Raw genomic sequence first — 21,646 nt, forward strand, 5'->3', positions numbered from 1 at the left:
CACACAGTCCAGTAAGCCCGGTTATCCCTTTCCTCCACCTGGCTGGAGGCAGGGCCCCTCTAGTCCTGATCATGGCAGTCACAACTCACTTCCTGCAAATGTGAATCAGGAGTCCTTCTATTACTCTTAGAAATAAAATCTGCGCTTCTACTCCTCTGTCTGGGGACTTGCTCGCTGGAAACTGGAGCAGCAGCTTTCCTGGAAGAGCCTCCCTGAGTGACTGCTCTTCCTTGCAGTTCATGCACTCGTGCCTGTAGGGTCGAGGTAGGCTTGCCATCCCACCTCATCATGTCCTCTCCATGGTCACGCAGGTAGAACCATAGGGTGGCCCGTGGTGTGTATCCCCTTCTTTGAGCCAAAGGACGCTTATTCCTAACAGCTGAGACACTGCTCTGTCGAGGTGGGGAGTAGGACAGATCTTCTTTGAGTTGCTTAGTCAAAACCCAAACAACCTGCCCAAAAACTAACAATAAGTGCACCTTAACCACCCAAGGATGTTCAAGATACAAAGACGTTGTTGTAACAAAGGCACAGACATCACAGAACAAAGTTGCAAAGGTATTATTCTGTATGTCCTCCATATAAAATCTCTCCTGAGGTGGAGGTATAATTGCTAATTGCCTCAACAAGGTGGTATCCGAAGTACAGTAACGGTTTCAGCAAAAACCCCAAATACCAGATAAAGCTGAAAACGAGTGTTTGTATAACAAATCTTGTAGGCAAAACATTACTAATCACAGCAGAACACAGCAGACTCAACAAACCAACACCAATCTGTAACACCAACTGCAAAAAGGACAACATGGTGCTGTGACCAGCAGCTGTTATTATCTCCAACCCTTGAGCCCCACGTTGGGCGCCAAAAAGACTGTCGTGGTTTAGCGGCAGCTCAGCCCCACACAGCCGCTCGCTCACTCCCCCACCGGTAGATGGGGGAGAGAATCAGGAGGGTAACGCTCGTGGGTTGGGATAAGAACAGTTTAATAATTAAAATTAAAAGAAAACAACAGTAGAAATGCAATGTAAAGGAGAACAATGAGAGGCGCAAAGCCCCGGGGAGGGGGAAGGGAGGGGAGAGGGGGAACGAACCGCCGGAACAAACTGCCCGCGCTGCAGCTGCTCGCCACCTGCCGACCCGACGCCGCGCCGCCTCCGCGCTGGCGCTGCCACTGCCCCCCCCCCCCCCCCAATATATTGGTCATGGTGTCACATGGTATGGAATGAACCTGCCATTGGCCAGTCGGGGTCAGCCGTCCCCACCATGGCCCTGCCCCTCCCAGCCCCCCCGCCACGCGGCAGAGCGCGGGAAGCTGGAAAGGTAGCCGACCCCCACAGTGAGGAGAATTAACCCCTTCTCAGCCAAAACCAGCACAGGCACCCACTCCGCACCCCTACCTGCCCGTGGCATGTGCTGACAGGTGCGCTGGTGATGATCCAGGGCAGCCATGGCTGCTGGGAGGCAGCAGCTCCTGCTCTGCGCCACTGCAGCCTTGGCACAACACCAGGAAAACTCAGCCCATGGTGAAATGATGCAGCTCCACTGCAGGACATGCTGGACCTGATCACCATAGGAGGAAGTTGAGGGGCTGCGGTTACACCCAGGACACAGAGAAGTGAGTCACCTAGAAGGGAGCTGCAACTGACCCTTCTGGATGAATTAGCACTGGACCAGCTCCTTACAGTTGTGGGCTGGGGAAGAGGGAGTGCATCAGCTTAGATGCCCTTGCTCTGAGAAAATTACATTAATCTCCAAGAACAATGTAAATAATTAGCAACCCAACTAGATAAATTTAAATGTTTTTATTAACAATCATTTTACATTACAAGGATATGACAAAAGGAAGGTTCTCGTGTACATACTATGATATATCAACATAGCTCTATTCGTATCCAGTGTCCTAGGTCCTTTCACACAGGTACTATAAAGCATAGTCTGTAAAGTAATAATATTTTAATGTTCTCCAAAAGAGTGATATTAACATATTAATACATATGTAGTAATAGATGTCTAGATATTTTTCTCTCGTTTCGCGTGCGCGTGTGTGTATGGTGGGTGGGTAGGTGCATAAGAGATCGCTTGAAACAGTTCAGCAGGGCTGTGCTTGGATGTGGATATGGTGTGAGACAAAACCTCCTGTTTTCTGGAAGTAAAAATGCATTTTTGCCAACAGTTGGGTGAGGATGCCATAACTGGCAGAAAACTCCATAGGCCTCCTATAGAATTTGGGACATCACAGCATATGAGACATGGTTCCCCCACATAGCCCAGCGAGCTTATTCAACATGAGGTGCAGTGCATGCGAGCTCCTCACCGGGCAGCAGTACTGCTGGCATGAGCAGCAAGGCCACAGGCTAAGCCTACGTGAGTGTTAGTGGCAACCAAAGGAGGGGGCTGGGAGTGAAGAAAGAGTCTCTGAGGTTCATGAAGAACACACGCCAGGAAGCTCCCCGCCAGTGCTGTGTGGCCGAGGGGCTGCAGTGGAGTGGGGAGCCACTGGCAGGTGGGTTGTGGCTGAGGTGGATAACCAGTTGTGTGGAGGAGAGGCACCTGTGAGAGGGTGCTGAGGTGTGTGACAGGGCTTGGGGGGAGCTTGCACAGCATCTGCTCATGCAATACCAGTGTAATGAGTCATTTGGCCCTCAGAATCACAACTCAACCTCCTCCCAACCGAAACCAACAATTAAAACAAACAACAAGGACTGCAGTGGTTGCCAGGCCCAGCGTGGAGCTGCAAAGCCAGACCATCATGCCTCCCCTTCAACCTTCATGGGGAAGCAGCATGGTGACTTACCACCCGCTGCCAGCCCAGTCAGAGGTGCCTCTTGAGTCCCCCCAGGTGCCAGCCAAGCACTTCACCCCGCAGCAGGGCCAGTGTCCTACAAGTGGCTGTGCGAAGGGAGGGATGGAGGGATGAGACAGCTGTTCATCCTGCAGGCACTGGCAGACATTTAGGGAAGGCTGATCCATTGCCTGTATCCACCCCCAGTCCTGGCATGGAAATGCCTGTCATGTCTTTGCATCAGCAGGGCAAAAGCGTTGCAACGCTTCAGTCTGGCTATGTCTTGGGGCCCAAAGGCACACGTGCGCCACTGACCATGTCTTCCACACAATCACACTATTCCCTTTCCTTCAGAAAAACCACCTGTGCCCCCGACCAGGCAGGATGTTCGCCAGCCAAGGAGCAGCTGCAAGACCTGAGGGAGCCGAGCAGCTCCTGCAGCAGAGCAGTGGCCAGCCTGACCAGACAGAGCTGCACGTGCCTCCCCAGTTGGTCTTGCGCGTTCCCACATTCCCATCCTTATGGCTCCAAATTTGTGGTCCCTTCTCATTCATGCTGCTCCAGCTTCCTACACCATCCTTGCCACCTCCAACTGTGCAGCAGCGACCCTCCCTCCACTCAGTAACGCCTTTGCCCTCCTGCTGCCTTTATGCCAGCGCCTTGGCTGTGTCACTGACCGACGCCCTCGAGTGAACCCACACTCTCAGTGGGTGCTGTGTGAACAGCTGTCGGCGCAGTGTCTCCATGGCAGTGTGCTGGCAACTGCTGAGGAACAGCATCTCCCTGGCAGCATACTGGCAAATGCTGAGGAATACCGGGTGGAACAGCAGAAAGCCACATTTTCATGGCATCGGTACCCACAGCTGCCAACTGCATCCATGCAGAGAGAGAAAAGTGCATATGAGGGTGGGATATGTATCTGTCCAAGTGTGAACACACAGGACCTCAGCCAGAGGCTTACTCAGGAGAAGACAAGGACACTCAAGCATTTTTACCACCACGACATTCCCCTATTACACGAACCTTATTTAGCACTTGGTTAACATGCCAGCAAGGAAATCCCTTGCCCTAACCACAGCAAAGTCCCTCTCCATAGAGTGCTATACACATAAATGTAGGCCCCAGTGTATAGCTAAAGCTATCCCAAAGTCCAAAGTCTTCAGTGTTACATGCCTTGTGACAGAACACAGGGCCAGCCTTACACAAGGGTGGTTGAGTCTATCTCTGTATTATATCTTTATATCTATCGAAAACATAGAAATATATAAATATATAGGATTTTATTTATAGATATATAAGCACATTAATCTTTTGTACTGTGTGTATATGTACTGGGATGTGCGTATATACAATATATAGACAATATGCATATGTACTGTATACATACACTAGCTTACATGCACACACATCATGAGTCTCCAAGGGAGACAGGAATTGCATAGGCATTACTGCATTGAATACAATGGCTGGGGGAGCAACGTACCATTTCTCTGCTTTTAAGACCTCTTTCGACAGGGTTGAGAGGGGAATCTGCAAAAGCAGAGGCTGTTGCTGCTTATTTCCAAGATGGCTGTCTAGGTTGTGTTACCCACTAGTCAAATAAACAGCAATCCTCATGAGACAAGAAAGAAAGGGGACCCTGAAGACCCTGCGGGCCACCTGGTTGAGTTTGTGCTGTGAGAGAGAGATGGACCAAGCCTGAATTACGTCTGAGGAGTCCTATAGCAAAAGCGCGACCAGCACAGGGGACATCGCCATGGTCAGCTCGAGACCCGAGGCAGATGACACACTGGGACCCTGCCCACCGTGTCCCCTCACAACCCTCTGTGGCTCCTGTGTGCTTTTGCTGGTATGGGAAGAGCTTTGGTCTCTTGTGAGGATTATCCCTGCTAAGTTCGGTCTCGTGGCCAGAGGGCCTGGACCCCTGTGGCCACTGGCGAGCTCTGCAGAAGGACATGTCTGCATGTGCTTCACAGATTCATGCTTCACAGCAGGGTAAAAGAGGCAAGGAGCCTGACCAAATGTGGGGAAGGGAAATTGGCAACCAAAAAGCCCATGGGCTAGAAATACAAACCCGAGAGTCTGGAGAAGTGTGCATTATTCACAGTCAAGATGCCATAGTTAAGACACTGGGAGGAAGGAGAGAATAAAGAGCTCATTTGAGAAGAATGAGGTCCCTTTGCAGCCGAAGCAGTTCAAGATGCTGCGAGCAATGCTTGCTGCGATCAAGTTCCTCTTGCTCACTCAGCACAGCAGGAAAGGCATCAATTAAACCCGACGCATGGCGATGTCTGAGCCAAGGAGGCCTCTCTCTGAGCCATGCTGAGCCCTCCCCATGCCTGCTGCTGCCCCTCAGCAAGGCCCTGAGGTTTGCAAACAGGGCACAGAAATGCACTTGCTCAGGGGAAAGGATGGGCAGGCGGGGCACAGGGCAGCCTGGGACACTTTGCATTGGTATTTCTCCCTCCTTGCTCATGCTGGCAGTCACGTTTCCATCCGTAGACTATCCATGGGAGTAACAGCTACAGATCTGTAATAGGTGGGTAAATCCAGAGGGAAAGCTTACAAAGCATCTGCATTTGTCTAGGACAAAGGCCAGGTTTATTTTCTGACATGGGGACAATGGGGAATTGTTTGTGCTGGGGGAGCTGGGCTGGGCCAGGCTGACTGCTCTGCCAAGTGCTTGTTTCTCCCCATCACCAATGCAAGGGGTCTCTGACCTTTCCCATCATGGGTACCCACAACATCCTGTGGCAGGGAATCATGCTTCCTACCGACACCACTCATCCGTGCACACAAAGTTATCTGCAAAAGAAACAAGTGCTTTCCCTTAGCCAGCTGGCTACCTGGCAGTTGCTGCATGTTTCGCTCTGCCATTAGGAATACGAGTAGCTAGTGAAAGATGTCACTGATGAGAGTGGGATTTGCAAACGAACCAAAGGAAAGGAGAAATGAATTAGAGAAATAATTTCTGAACAAGCCTCTGGCAGCTCTTACCTCGCTGACAAGGCAAGGCACCCTTTTCTCCCCAGTGGCATAAGAGGCTCAGAGCAGGAGCTGTAAACAGGCCTCTCAAATGGCTCAGCACAAGCCCTGGGAGAGTGCTTCTGTCTGCAAAGGTGCCTGGAGACTGTCCACAAGTGTCCCTTCCCTCCACATAGACCAGGCACTTTGATGGGCCTCTGTGACATGGAAAGCCACATGCCAAGGAGCTCGCACTGCTGCAGAGAGGCAGGTGATGTTTTTCCCCCACAAAGAGCTACGGAGTTGAGCAAAGGGAAGAGAAAATAAAAGAAAAGGGGAGGAGGGAAACTGTCTTTACAGCCTCTCCAACAGCAACAGCACCTTGCATCAAATATCTTTGTTACTTTTGCTTCTGCTGCTGTGTGCATACTCAACAAGGAAGACTCTCCCCCACCTGCCCATTCCCCTTTGGTGCATCAATTCACTTTTTTGTCTCCTCTCTACATTCATCTTGCCCGTCTTCAGGTCAGAGACTAATGGAGCAGCAATTCTTTCATCTTTTTAATTTTTTTTCCTTTTTACATCTCAAATTTTAACTAAGGAAGGAGCCTGTCATCTCCCCGGCAGGGAGCAGCTCTGTGAGCTTTGTGGCAGCACCCTGAGCAGAGCTGACTCACCAGGCCTGGAAGGCTACAAGCACCTTGTGTAGGGAGATCTCTATTTTATGGTCAGGCAAACAACTGCCAAAGTCTGCACAGCTGGTGGAGGGTTTTCAGTTTAATTTTAACTCCTCTAGATGAATGGGTCAATTCAGTCACATCATTTCTTGGGAAAGACAGGAAAAAATGCAAACAAAATTTTTTTACTCGCTAGGTGTTGCATATGCAACTGATACCCCTGCGCTGTGATGGCACGATGCCTTGACCTAGCTCGTGACATTTCCATGAGTACCGCAGGGAGAAGCGCTCGGCACCTACATCCCCACCAGCAGTTTGGCAGCAGGTGGCTGGCACTGGCGCAGGTGCCCTCTCTTCCCCGAGCCAGCCCACAGGCTGCACACACCATCTGAGGTAAGGCAGAGGGGATAGGGAGTAAGTGCAACAAGAGTATGCTGTCTGCCCAGCTCTTGCCATTACATTCGTGGGGTCTGCTCTACTACCCTTGGACGGTCTGGCCGAAGAGCCCCCTTTTACAGCAAAGGACGCAAGGATTGGCCACTGCTAGTGCTTCGGGCAGGCTCAGTCCCTCCTCAGTCCCATAGGGATGGAGGGGAAACACTTCCAAAACTCTGACCTACACAGGTCTAGCTGTTCTTGTGGGGTCTGAAAGCTAAACCAGTACGTAGCGGCTTGGCTGCGCACCTCTGCCCAGCATAGTTCGGCTCAGGGCAAAGGGGTTAGCAGGAGGTGAGCAAGACCTGGGTAGAAGTCCGTGTTTTCCCGGGGAAGACAGTGCGTGAACCCTGGCAGTGAAAGTGACTCCAAGAAAGATTGGTTCCAAACATGCTACATCTCCATTGAAAACAAACAAAAAGGTTTAAAAAATAAAATAATATTATATATATATATTTATATAAATGAAAAGCTATCAACTAGCAGCAACGGTTCTAGAGATATCTTAGCACCAAGACCAAGGGCAGGGGTGTAACAGGAGAAAGGAAAAGTTCAGTCTTGCTGATACCACCATCATGTTTCCAAACAACACAGCTTGGCACAAAGCTCATCCCTCTGGGAAGGGAGAACATGTTGGCTTGGACACCTTCTGGACAACAGGTTCTCACTCCCACGATGGTCTGGTCAGGTTGGTGCTGTCCATGCCACATCAGTGGGGCAAGGCACTAGCATCTGTGGAGTTTTTTGCACCTTTTTTGTTTGTGTTTTTTTCCTTTTTTTTTTTCTTTTCTAACCTGAAGTGATATTGTGTGAATGCCTGGAGCTCATTTACTTTAAAAGAATAAAACAAAGAAGAATCCGAAGCCCACAGAAAAATCTCTTTGTGATGGAAGCTGCAAGTCCCCCATTCACAATTCATCTGGACTCAGCATCCCTTCAAGAAAGGAAAAAATATTTTGCAAGAAGAAGCAGAGCACCCCTTCTTCCTGCTGTCATCACTCTGCTGTGATGTGGAACATATTACCTTGGTCACAAGAGAATACATGAACCTTTGTAGGACGTCATCACATGAATATAATCCAAGATAATCTTGCATTGATAGCTCCTGCCACCAAACCGTAGCAGGTTTTTCTTTCAGTCATTCCAAACAAAACAAAACAAAATAAAACAAAACAAAAACCCCACAACAATCTAGGATTATAAAGACATAGTATAAATAATGTAAATTAGAATAAAATTTTTTAAGCCTTTGAATCTTCTGCCCAGAGATGGCTTTTGACTCATTGGCTGTCTAGCTTCCACAGCAGCCCTGGTTTTGAATGAATAGTTGTGTGTGTGTGTGTGTGTATATATATATTTATCTCCTACAATATAAAAATATAAATGCAAAAATTTCCCCCTGCCTTCTCTATTTTGTTATTTATAGTCTGCACATGACATCATGTTATAATATATGCATGATAGACTGGTACTACTGTTATCATAAAAGATGCTGAAAGCCAAGTATTACTCTACAGCCCAAAAGTAGGGAGAACTGAGAAAGGGGCTTCACAGTTTGGTGGAGGCATTTGTTTCTAAATAAGAAGAAAAACCCAAAATCATGCTCCCAGCCTTCCCCTCCTGCCAGTAATCATTTGAGTGAAAAAAGCTCCCACTCCAGCGAAGAGAACTGGGTGGAGCTGGAGAGCTGGGGGCAACATAAATGCACGGGATGCTCTGTTGGAAATCAGAAATCTGACAGTTGTCAACAAAAGGCTCAAATGGCTCAATAACTGGACTGAATAACGGAAAGAGAGGCAGAGATTAAAATTGTGGAGAAAAAAACAACCAATCCCAAACCAAAACAACACAGAAAACAGCCCAACAAACCGACAACACACATACAAAGGAAACCACCAGGAGCATGAGGTTAACAAAGACCCGTCGTCTAGCTTATCAATCATTAGGTTTGAACATGTAGAGTATGGCCCCAGCACATACTTCTAAAGAATGAAATGTTGCCACCTACACTGCAGCTGCCATGGTTGGAGACACCAGTAAATGTCTAAACATTGTCTCAAATCTTTAAAATTCTGCTTAGCTTCTATCAGACGCACATCGTCTTAACATTTACATTTTCAGTGTGGGTTTCTCCTTAATATATATAATATATATATTTATATAATATATCAAAGTTTAGAGTATAGATTTAAAAAATTATTCAACAGCTTTCTGATCTGAGGCATTCCTTCCTAAATATCGGGGTAAAACTCAGAGCCATGGTCCATGCTCTGCAACATCGGCTTCTGATCAAGAGACGACATCCTGCTCAGCATTTCAGCTGACAGCGCATAACTATTGCCTGACTTCTCCTCAAACCAACTATCTAGTGCCCTTTTGCAATCAAAGTTGGTAATGGGCGGCCCATTAACAGCAATCGTCAAAAGATCACTGAGCTGCTCCAGCGTGAGCCGAGAGCGGTTGTTTTTGCGCACTCTCTGCAGAGCAGTGCGCCCCTTCTCACAGCAGGCCGATGAGGTGGGAAGGACTTTGAGGATCTGAACTATTTTATTTAGGAGGGGGAATCTCTGTTTGTATTTACAAATGTGAGTGAGCAAGTCTTTAAAACCATTTTTGGTATAATAATCCACCTTGAGTTCTCGCCACTCCATCAGCAGACTCCCTCGGGTGTCCATCCCCTCTCTGCAAACCTCTCTGGAAAATGATGGGACCATCTCCAGGTGTTCAAATATTTGTACCACATCCTCCTTCCCATAGCTCATGAGCTCATCAGCACTTCTGGGCCAAGCTGCAAGGTCAAATACCTGACAGGCCTTCACAAATGTCCGGCTACGGGAATCGAACCTTTGGGCTAGGATCACCTGGGTCTTCTGGCAGATCTTTTCTCTGATCGACTGGAATTTGGCTTCAGCCACCCGTAGGTTTTTCACAGCAATGCCATTAAAGCTTTCCCGGAAGTTTTCCTCAAATTCCTGCAAGTACTCCCCTGGCGAGTCTGCTAGGCGGCTGATCTCCTGGATGGCCTCCTCTATTTTATCATCCACCTGTGACACAAGAAGGTACTCCCCTTGGAAGATGTAGGCGAGGCGTGAAAGCACAGCAATCACATCCAGCAGGAAGTAGATGAGTTTAATTGACTGGTAGTCCATCAGGAACTGCAGGAGGGCCAAGGCAATGGCGGAAGCGTCCGCCCTTTGGGTCTGGCCGCTGATGTCTTTGAGATGGGCCACAACCTCAAGGTAATCCTTAATTAGAGCATTGAGCACATTCTGCTCCCCAATGATCCACTTCACTGCTCGAATGTCCCCCAAGAACTCAGTCTCCTCACACAGAGTGGCAGCAGTTACCCTCAACTCGCACATGAGTCGGGGAGAGTAACGATAGAAGCTGAGCAGTTGCTTCAAATTGTTTTCTAGCTCCTCCAGGCACGGTAGTTCCTTCCCACTGATTGCATCTAAAATTTCCAAGTGGGGCCTGTGCACCATAAAGGGCAGGCACAGAAGCCAGGGCAAGGTCTTTCTGATTGTCATGAACAAATTAGCTCTCAAGCTGGCGGTAATGTTAGCACCATCAACTCCTAAGCCAATAGTTGGCTTCTCATCCTGCAATCGTATTCCCAGGCTGGAAAAAGCCCTGTCTAACGCTTGGAGGTAACTGTCTGTTGAAGAAAAGCCCAGTTCCTGAAGAGACAGAAATTCAGTTGCTGGAGGCCCATCACTGCTTGTGTACTGTACATAAACCGCAACCGTGTCGGCAAGCAAGTCATCACTCTGCCCATCCAGAATGATGCTGAGGAAGGGAGACTGTCGGATACGTTCAACCAGGTCCTCTCGAAGAGCCCGGGCAATATGGTGGATTAAGATTTGGCAGTCTCCCTCATTCATGTATTGATCCACCACCTTGAGTTCACACTTTCTCAGTAGTTCTGCCAGAGGCCGAAAGTCATAGTAGGGCCTGCCCTCCAGGGCCAAGTGGTAGGCTGTATTGAAGAGCAGGGTCATATTTCGGCACATCTCTTCTGTCTTCTCTGGGTGCATCCTGAGCTTGTAAAGCTGCAGGCACTTCTTGTGGAGGTTGCTCTGACTGTGAAGCTTTATTGTGTGTATCTTGAACTGCTTTGAGCCAATGATGAAGGCTGAAGTCCGAGAGGATTGCACTGTGTACTGCCTACAGACGTGGCACCACATTTCATTCAATGTTGGGGAGTACCGCAGAAACCAAAACTTTTTAAGCCACTCTTGCTTGAACCGCCGTATCCTCCGGCCTGTCGCAGAAGACATCTTGGAAGGCTCATCTGTAGCAGCAATCATGTCATTGGAAACTGACTCATCAGCAGAATCTACCTCTTGGTCATCGTCCTCCATGATGGTGGGAACAGAGATGATGCTTTCTGAAGCTGTAAGAAAAAAAAAAAAGGAAAAAAATATGGTATTTACAAAGTTGCTGAGCTAGAGAAGCATCCTACTGGTGGCAGTAGAACACTGCCTGATGAGCTGGCCATAACCTGCCCTCTCCTGCCCACAATGCACTATGGGTAGAATTTGAATCATGCTTTGAAGGGAAAACAAATCAGTGTTTCTGCATATGAACTTTGTCTCCAACATGCCACAATGGACAGCAAGACAGGACACTACATCCTGGCCACTTGCACAATACATGGTGTGACCCAAATATTCCTTTTGGTGAAGACTTCTGGCTGCTCAACAGCAGGTTCCTGGAGGAAATGAAACATATCTTCAGAAAGGGACACATGGTTGTGTTAAGGCAGTGGAGGAAACAGAGAGGGCTTTCCAACATGGGTCACAGCAGGACATCATTTCATACACAAAGAGCACACATTTCAGTATTACCACAGAGTCATTCAGAATTTCTTGGTAGCATGTGAGGCACTGCAGAGAGGCTTCCGTTGAAAGAGAATGCATCAAAAATACAGCAAACAAACTGTCTGCAATGGAATGTCTTTTTTATTGGCAGCGCATTATTGATTACAATGGCAACAAATAGAGCAAGTTGTCATACAGAGTCTTTCCCAGCCAGTGTTTTCCACTGTGCCCACAGCTGTGTCAGCTCCTGGCCCACCCGGTCACAAAACCTGAAAACAAGCCTTCCATGGAACCATGTGTTCACCTGAATACTCATAGCAAATGCTTTAGATGGTACACAGCACACAGGCATCTCACTACCCTCCTTAGGCAGGGTTTGGAGAACGCTCTTACTCGGCAAGGCTTACCTGTGGGGTCTGAGAACTCTTGGAGCTCAGGTACCTGGGGTGGTAGCACGGGTGGCTCAGGTAACTTCCCAGATCTCAGCATGTCTAACTCAGCCTGCAGCTCCCGGATCTTCTTCTTTAGCCGGATGCAGTTGGGGCAGAAGGAGGTAGTGGGGATTTCATGGGAGTTGCCTTGTGCAGAGGCCAATGACAGCTCAGTCGGGCTGTCTGCTTTGAGTGACAGGGGCTCTTCTTCCTCATCTTCAAGGATGCCCACCTCTTTGGCTGAGCTGAAAGAGGAACTGTGAGGGACGTTCCATTCCCCCTCACTCCGCTGTCTGCTGAGGTTCAGGGAGCTGTGCTGCATGGCACTGCCACACCTCTCAAAAATGTCTTCAGGTGGGTATCTAGATGCTCTTCTGATGGAAAGCGGCATACTTGTTGCTAACTGGTTCTCTTCAAATTTGGCAGACTCCAAGGAAGCTTCCAGGACATCTTTGAAGATGAGGTCAATCTTTTTTTTCTTTGTCTGGGGGTGGGATTCTCCCTCCTCACAGCTGCGCTTGTAGGGGCTCTTCCCTTGCTTTAAGGTGGCGAGCTGGAGTGGCCCCCTCATGTCCTCTTGATTTTCCACATTCTTTTCTGACTTCTCCCTCTGCAACTTTTTGTCTCCTGGGAAGGAAAATGAGGGGTGGGGATTATCACTGGGAACCGAGCAACATCCCTCAATCTAAAACTCAAACGAAAAAAAACCAAAAAGGCAGGCTGAATCCCTGCAGGTCTGCACGTTACAAACCAGGGAACTGACACAACTCAGTGGAAACCGAGGCTCATGAGAGGAGGAGCCCTGCTAATGGGCACATCTGCAAAAACAGAGACAGTCCTGGGTAGCCACAGCAGAGTAGGACCCACACACTTTAAAGAGAAGAGAAACTACAGGCAGCTTGTTTAACCTAAAGGTATAACCAACCTATGCTGAAAGAGGACTACAAGGTGAATGACTGATCGCAGTGGAACCTAAAGCCCAGAGCCCAAGTGCCATTTTGGCAGGCTGGAAGACCTGTGTCTGTTTTGACTTGGTAAAAGGTATCAAGTGTACAGCAGTGCAGTGAGAGATTTGGACTGTGTCATGACAACCCCAGCATCTGTGCACAACACAGCACAAAGTTTGCAAGCCCCTTTACTCTCATTCAGTTTGGAGGCTGCTTCAAGTAAAAATAACTTGCACTCTTAAACCCCAAGGTACTCATTGTCAACTGAGCTACAACAGGTGAATGCCCTCCAAGGATGGGACATCTAGCTTGTCCTGGTGGAGTCTCTTTAAGAGAGTGGCCATTCAGTAATTAAAAAAGAAAAACCAACAACAAACAATAATAAAAGCAACCTTATATAAATTATTAATTGCTTAAAATAAAGGGAATAGCCAGATTTCCTTACCTGGAAATTCAAAAGACGATAGGTTTGGCTCAATTTCCATCATTCTTCTATCTTGTAAATAACTTCAAGCATTGATGGCTTCCCAAACAAGACGCTGCTTTATGCTGATTTTTGGTTTTGTTTGCTTTTAAAGTGTATTCTTGCTTTCATAAGACTTACGGAGCAAAAGCTACCATTCCCTCTCTAAGGACAGCAATGCTAAGAATGCAGAAAAGATGCAAGACTCGAAAGAGTTAGAGTAAGGCACCATAAAAAGGGCTGGCCCAAAAGGCAGCGATTTTGCACTGGATTTTGATACTGGCTGGCAAACTCAGCCACTTCTTGAGTAAATCCATAAAAACAAATCTCATTTTCAACACACTGACGAGAATTTCTATGGGCAAAGCTTTGAGCCTCTGTCTTAGTATTTCCCATTATGGACTATAATGACTACTGGCAGAGGTAGGGATTCAGGCAATGGATCCTTCTTTTTTGGTGACTTTTTTCCCTCAGCCAACCAAGTGGTTCAGCCCTATAGAAAAGCTAGAAATTGCAAGATGATCCCTCATATCTCAACTCCATTGATGAGGCGGGTCAGAAACTACCAACAGAAACAAAACCTGGGAACCATGTTATTTTTCTGTGAGTTAATAAAGCATGCCACTTCACTCGACAGGCTCATCTGCAGGGGATTTGGAAACTTTTAAATAGGAGGTGACTCAACAGATTTTGGTGCCACTCCCTGACTGCCTCCCAGTGTCCTCCCAGCTGAGGCTGTGATGTCTCGCAAGTCTAGCAACAGCCCAAGTGATGCTCCATTTTAATAACGTCTCTGCACTCCTTTTGCGAACACAGGCTGAGCCTAGCTTGCCACAGGATGAGCTCAGCAAGATATCAGGGGGTCTCTAGGATGATGTCTGCAGTCACATGGGTTTCTACCTGAGTGTGTGGTAGGCTATGGTAGGTCCTGAGGAGCCCAGAAGCTGATCTTCACCACATTCATAGCACAGAGCAGGCTCTGAGCTACAATTTCAGCTCACGCAAACCATGGCATCATGACTAAAGGCATGTTTGTATGGCAGGGCAATCATTCGTAGCCTTCATGCCCCTCAAAAGCAGATGCTCCAAGGGCACAGTCTTTCTCTTGCCATACTTTCAGAAAGTACTAAGGCATCTGGACAACTAATGTGTGCATGGGATGCAGCAAAATCACTGCAGCCTGTACCTAATCACTCAGTGATGTCTATTAACATAAAAAAGCACATTCAAACATTAATTCAGAAGTGGGAATTGCCCAACTACAGTCATCAATATGTAACACTGCAAATGCATAATAACTCCAAGGTGATGGAGGATACAAGCTTTTTCAGGACATCTTGTCCACCCCATGATTAAAGAGGAGACACCTTTTACCAAGTCAAGGCAGCAACAGCAGCTGTGTAACAATATACATAGGAATCTTAATTAGAAAGTTATATTTAGTGTGGCTGCCCTTCTGAGGCCCTGCCATTCTGTGGCTAGGCCTGGAAAGAAATGCCTTTAATTAGCTTCAGTATAGATTAGTATAGATGAAGAGATGCATTAAGAATTCTTGCCTTCCTCTAAAGCTTCCTGTATTACAGAACATTACACTGACCTATAGGACCGCTGGGTTTGTTCTAGCATGGCTACTCTGAAGATAAAAGATAACAATTTTTATCCAGGGAAGAATCAGCCTAACAAGAACAAAGCCTCCTGTACGTTGTACACACACTCTAAGGTTGTGAGACTAAGGAGTCTCTAGCTGATGTTGCGCTGATCCCAAATTATCTTTCTGAAGAAAGAGGAGACAAATTAAGCGAAGAAATGGACATACAAACACACCAAGGAAATCTCTCTTTCATATGCACACAAAACCAACCAGAGCTCCCTCAAACAGGCTGCTCACAGGAGCCAGAGGAAGCAGCATATTCAGAAGAAAAACCTAATGCCTGTCTATAGGACCACCAGCTTGGCAATCTTCAGGCCAGAAAGTCTTGTGACAGAGGAGCATTGTGATCCCTGGGCTTTGCACCAGGCCCTTGCAACACACACATGACATGACACAAAATGACACGTGACACGGCATGACACAGCATAGATCTTTCTTTCATGGTCTCCATGACAGGGGTTATGTTATTCTTCTTGTGCACCCACCCATCCATGCCATGTAGAGCTCTCACCCAGAGGTGCTCTGCTTCTAGAAATGCAGCTCTCCTCACATAGCCTGTGCATCACCTGCTTCATGCACCACACTCAGTCCAACAAGTGTGGCAGCCCAAGGGCATCAGGGATAGGGTGGAAAGGAGACTTACCACTTGTGAGATTTCTGTTGATGGTCTCCTGGGACATACTGTGCAACCGCTTCATGTAATCCTCACTGTACCAGACCCGCAGTTTCTCCCCGGGGCAGATGTCACGGCAGGCACGGAAGTAAATCCTCTCGCTGTGCTGGAAGGCCATCAGGTTCTGCTCCCTCTCCTCCCGGGAGATGATCACGTACCTGAGGGGAAGATGACAAGGGAGGCGTGAAGCACAAACTTTTCTCCTGTGCCCCCCTTGTATCAGAATGACAACCATGATGAAGCCAGAATGATCTTCAGAGAGAGCCGCCAACACAGCCAGACTGGAAAGCATGAATCATAAGTAATGGTGTGCAAATTGCCAGAGATACAGGACAATGAGCATGGACACCTGAGGAACACTAAGCCAGTGGGTCCATTTCTGCTGTAGAAGAGATGACAGCAATGTACATCCAATCTGAAGGAGTACCTCTGCCAGTAATGGTGACAGACTCTCATGGGCAGAAATTTCTTTGCCTAGTGATGGAAACAAGGACTTCTGGGTTCCCCACCATCGCTTCACATCCCAGGGCCTCCTTCTTTGTTCTCAGGAGCATCTGGAAATGGCAGGGTCCTTCTACCTGTGTCTTTCCTAAACCCTTTTTAGCAGAAACCAGATTTACTTGCTTCTCTCCTCTCTGACAAGCAGAACTGAGATACTCAGGACAGAAACAGGGACACCTAATGTGCGTGGGGGTATTCGCTGGTTGTCCAAAAGGAAACAAAGGACATGCCAGTACTGGGAGGTTTTGCATTTGGGTGTTCAGTGGGGTGTAACATAAAAATAGAAGCAGCCCTGCAAGTCTCAGGAAAGCCCAGTACCACATTGTGGGCATCTCCTGGCAGTGTTGACAGAAAGATCACTTTCTGGGCATGGGGTTTGTTTTCCTGATTTAAACAGCTAAATTTCAGCTCAACAGAAACGTATTAATTCACACTACAAACTGGCTCTCCATGCAGCTTGATAAGAAGAGATCTATAGCTAGGATTATACTATTTGCTCTCATACTCCCCGTGTTCTTACTTAGAGGACATGGAAAAGGCTTTGTAATACCAGTTCCAGCTGCCACCAACATGAGCTCATAACACCCACCCAGGACCAGGAGGAGGCTCTGTCATGGTACGTACAGACCCAAAAGCAGATCTGAACAGTTCACAGCTAAAAGGTTTTTCTTCTGTTATGCCATTTGCCTTTATTACCCTGCCACAGCAACACTAATGAAGACAAGTGGCATATGGCTCCTCTGATGTTTGCTGCTACTGGTCCTTGCCCAAACATTCCCTAATAGCTCAGAGGTGTTTCTTCAGCTTAAGAAATCCACTAATTTTTTCTTGAATGCTCTCGCCTTCTCTGGCCATTGCATGCACAGATAAAGACACAAGCCCTCCTGCATTTGATCACGCTAACCCACACACATAAGGTCACAAACTTGGTGAAACTTCCTGCAAAACACAGAAAACAAGTCTGCAGTGTCTCAGACTGCCTAGGGCTCCAGCAATTCTGGTTTTAATGTTAAGCAACTGTGCATGTGCCTGCTGTCAGCTGTATTTTTCCTAATGTGTGCTACCCAGTATGCTCTGCAATCTTCAGTTATTATTTAAACAGCAGGCTCTGGCACTGCCACAATTAGCCGAACACTGGCTTTTGTTAACCCTTATTTTACTTTTTGTCACAAAACAGAGGAACTTTTAAACCAGCAGTTTGTATATTTGAGACGGAACAGAGGCCTGGAGTAGCATGGTGGGAAGGAGGTCCTGCAATGGCACACAGCTTGCACTGCCAGGCTGTCATTTCTGGGTGTTAGTAATCACTCCACCAAAGGTGTATCAGGCATTCAGACAGACGTGAGATATACAACCCTTGAAATACAGCAATGTGCTGTCTGATGCCCTGTAGAACAGTAGATCCTAGGAAAAGCTCTCCCCAGTCCAAGCAAAATGCCAGGATGCTTCCTAGCACGAGCTAAGGACAGACCCTGCGGCTGCTCTGCATCCTGCTGCCCAAACATGAGCTGGAGCAATGACAAGACCAGGTGGCCCCTGTGAAGGAGCTTGGTTACCTGCAGAGATTTATCACCCTGAAGTTGCTCACAGCTCCTTAACACAACATACAGGATCCGAATCCTCACAGACAGTGGCACTGAGGAATTCACAGGGCAGCGGTAGAACGGTCCAGTACATTCCCAGCAAACTGCATTTGACATCAAGATTTAGAAAATTCTCTAAAATACAACTTTGCGTGGGAAGGGAAGAGCCTGGTTAACTATTCCCACCAGGGCTCACTTTTATTATGAAGTAGTTTATTAAGCATGAGCCTGCTTTTCCTTGTTCACTCTCCTACTGCCTGTAAACTTCTCCAAGTTTCTGCCTGAGAGCGTCCGCCACCTCTGCTGCCCATGTCCTGTGGCTCCAGCTACCTCCTGGCATGGTGGGGAGCTGGGAGGAGAGCACAGGCTGGCAGGTGTGAGCTTGCAGTACTGCTGCAGCTCTGCAGCATGCTGCCCAGCCACCCACTCTCATCTAGCATCCTGCAGTGACCGCTGCTGCTGATTTCACCAGGAGGTATGAAGAAGGCCCTTAACAGACAGTTGTAGAATAATCCAGTCATAAACACATTTCTTCACAGCTACTCGCAGCCAGTAACTGGTTTATGCTCTGAGAGGAAGCTTTACATCTGTGATACTTCCCTGAGGTACTGTTAAATGGAGATGAGATCATCCATATAAATGAACTGCTTTTGAACCAGCGCTGCCCAGCCTGGGCTCCAGGGGCACAAATGACACAGCTTACAAAGTACTGCATAAAACCCAAATTCCACCTGTTGGTCTAAGATACCTCATGCCGCTGCACACCATGGATTAGAGGCAGGTGCTTACCCAAGGACAGAGGAAATCACTCCACAAAACAGCAGTCTGCTTGGCAAGGCAGGGGCACAAACTGCCTGCTGAGGAAAGGCTGTACCAGCCTGCCTTCACAGACACATCTTCCCCAGGCTGAAGCGCTCATGTCCTGAGCGACCCTTCCTGCAAAGGCTGGAAAGCAGCCAGTCCCACTCCTGATGTCAAACACTCAAGCTGAATTGAGGCAAGAAGGCTACCTCAGTTTAGATGCCCAGGACAGGCACAGCTAGGCTGACGCAAGTACTGTGCACAGATGGGCACGGCCCCGATTGCACAGCAGGTTTCCCAGGGGACAGAGATCCCCAGCGGAAGAGCAGGGTTGGGACTGCCATTGGGGCAGACCCAGTCACCCAGACCTGCTCTTGTTCCTGCAGACAGGCATTGCCACCAGCTGCAAATAGGTCATTTCAAGTCCTGCTCAGTCCCTGGGTCAAGCCAGGCTCAAGAACACCATGGATTCTGCCCAGGCTACTTAGGACCAGCCATTGCACCAATGGAGACCATTTATGACTTGTTGCAGCGATTGGGCTTGGATTAACCCCATGGCTGTTGCAGGCACAGCTCCTTGATCTGCAAGGCAGCATTGTCACAGCCTTTCTAGCTAGCAGCAAAAAAATATCTCCATCTCCCTTTTTTCTAAGCCACAGTCCACTCAGGACACCAAATTGCCAAGTTTTGGGATGGCCCAGTGAGCAGGCCCAGAAAAACATGAAAGAATTTTTTGGCAGCTAGGTCCATTCCTCCCCAGGATGGGAACGGAGCAGCCAGGAAAGAGAGCAAGGAGGAAGGAGAGCCCCGCAGCTGGAGGGAGGTTCAGACTTCTGCCCGCCTTCCCCCGATCTGCCCCATGCCTCCCCCATGCCTGCTGGCTCCTCTGCTGCTCACCCTCCAGCTGGCCCTGGGGGTGCTCCGCTGACACCCTGCCAGGGCAGAGTACTGCAGGGAAAAGGCCAGTGGCCTTTCCCAAAACAACATCAGGTACAGAGCCAAGGCAGGAGATCCCAAACAAGAGAGCTGCCACCAGCCAAGGCAGACACGACAGGGTGCCATACCACAAACCCTGCCTCAGCTCTCTGACATCAAGTGCCTCCAGGAGACCCAGCATCTGTGACAGGCTTGTTACCAGTTCAGGCAAAAATTATGAGAGAAAAAAAGACTCAGCAACAGCTGTGTTAAAAGTGTCATATATTTATTGCATTCTTAACAAAAATACTTTTAAAGAGAGAATTTTTTCAGCATGTACAAGACATGGAGATATAGTGTAGAGCACAGCAGTTTGCTTTGACATGGGCACTTACTTCAACAGCCAGTTAACGTGATGGGTGCAGGAGGGAGTATCCTTTGCGAGCGAGTATAGAAAAGCCACTCCACTGAGGGGTCTACACAGGGCAGGAGATACATCCTCACATCTGGGCCAATCTGTAATAGTCTACAGAGGAAACTGGGGGAGACATCAGGCAATTTATAGTACAAGGTCCTTTCTCCAGACCAAAGCCCCGCCTCCGGGGGTTTGCATTGAAGGCTGCACATCCTACGCCAGGACAACAGGATTCTCTCTCTAAACACATCATTGTGGGCAAACTGATGGCAGCGACAATGCCAACTCCCTCCAGTGCCCAGCACCAGTGGCAGTATCCTCCTCTGCAGACCTGAGAGTTCCCAGACTGGATCCCCTTGAAAACATCAGAGGAACTAAACCTATCAGTATATCCATGGGAGAACATCACCAGGGATCAAATATAAAAATATAAAATATTACTTCTAATATATAGCAGCAGCACTGTATTGACTCAGAAAGCCTTTAAAACATATCACCATTTTTTCAGTTCTCTGTGATTCATAAATTAGATCCATTTCTACCAGATTTCCCAATCTTCCCTTCAATTGAAGAGAGACTGTGACTTTTGCAGAATACAAATGTTACAACAGAAGTAAAACGACATTCTCAGAGGAAGGTGAGCGAGTATGGCCCTGGTCTGGCACCTGCACTATGAAGAATGTCTTCTGCATGAAACCAGCGTTGTTCATTCCTCAGGAAGGAGGTTTTTTCTCCTTACCAGACCTCTGCTTCCTTGAGCCTTTTACTGCACCACTAAAAACAAATTACTTGAATTAGAATTACAGAACAATGGAAAAGAAAAAAAGGAAAACCACGTCAGGAATGCCTGACACAGCAGACAGCATACAGTGAGCTTTCCAGAAGAGAAGCTAGTGCACTGTACTTTCAAAGGACAGGCCAGACAGATTAAAGATCCTTCAAGATCACATAAAACAAGCCATCATTCTGCTACACTGCGCTGCCTATGTTCAGTCCCGCTGACGTTTACCCAACTTTTTTGCCAAGTCTGTAGCCCAGACATCGTATGACAGGCATTCGTATTAACTTGAATATCTTCCTGCAACCCACCTCCATATACAATCGGACAGCCCACAGAGCAGCAGTGTGCTAAGTATGCGTGTGTAACACCTTGGCCATTTTCCCTGCTGAAACATGACAAGATGATGGTCCAGATTTTTCCAGATATGAGTGCAGCATGGTAGGCGCAGATGTGCAAATCAAGTAGAAGACAGATGTGTTGTAAAAAAGCTGCCACATATATGTTATGGCACCTAGGGTGACATTATTAAAGCCTAGTTTCAGAATCAGCGTTGTACATAGAAGCCTCATACAGCACTAAAGCATGTTGTAAAATAGTTCTTTCTTGCGTCTGTAGGGGGTAAAGAAAGCAGTACAAAACCAACATGTCTAAGATTTTAACCTATATAGCTGTGAATTTAGATTATAAACTTCATGATAGGAGAACACAGTACAGATTCCACCCTAAGTAACACTGAGAAAGTGCAAAGTAACTGTACTGAAATTGGCAGAATTACAGCGATACAAACCAAACACAAGGTCAGAAGC

At 47.7% G+C, this 21,646-nt stretch overlaps 1 protein-coding gene across 7 annotated transcripts in view; it reads right to left on the minus strand.

The window, feature by feature from the left end:
* Window positions 1–1,785: 1,785 nt before the first annotated feature.
* PRDM11 (PR/SET domain 11) overlaps window positions 1,786–21,646 on the minus strand; it is a 65,200-nt gene continuing 45,339 nt past the window's right edge. For 5 of the 7 annotated variants that reach the window (XM_064452273.1, XM_064452274.1, XM_064452279.1 and 2 more), the window contains 3 exons: window positions 15,815–16,002; window positions 12,087–12,737; window positions 1,786–11,252 (listed from right to left, as the gene is read on the minus strand). In XM_064452273.1, coding sequence (XP_064308343.1) covers window positions 9,088–11,252; window positions 12,087–12,737; window positions 15,815–16,002 — 3,004 coding nt within the window. In that variant the 3' untranslated portion in view covers window positions 1,786–9,087. Of the gene's footprint in view, window positions 11,253–11,802; window positions 11,949–12,086; window positions 12,738–15,814; window positions 16,003–21,646 lie in introns of those variants that run through there. The other 2 variants (XM_064452280.1, XM_064452275.1) reach the window with 2 other exon arrangements.

This window comes from Phalacrocorax carbo, chromosome 5 (assembly GCF_963921805.1).
Source record: "Phalacrocorax carbo chromosome 5, bPhaCar2.1, whole genome shotgun sequence".
Classification (NCBI taxonomy): Eukaryota; Metazoa; Chordata; class Aves; order Suliformes; family Phalacrocoracidae; genus Phalacrocorax; species Phalacrocorax carbo.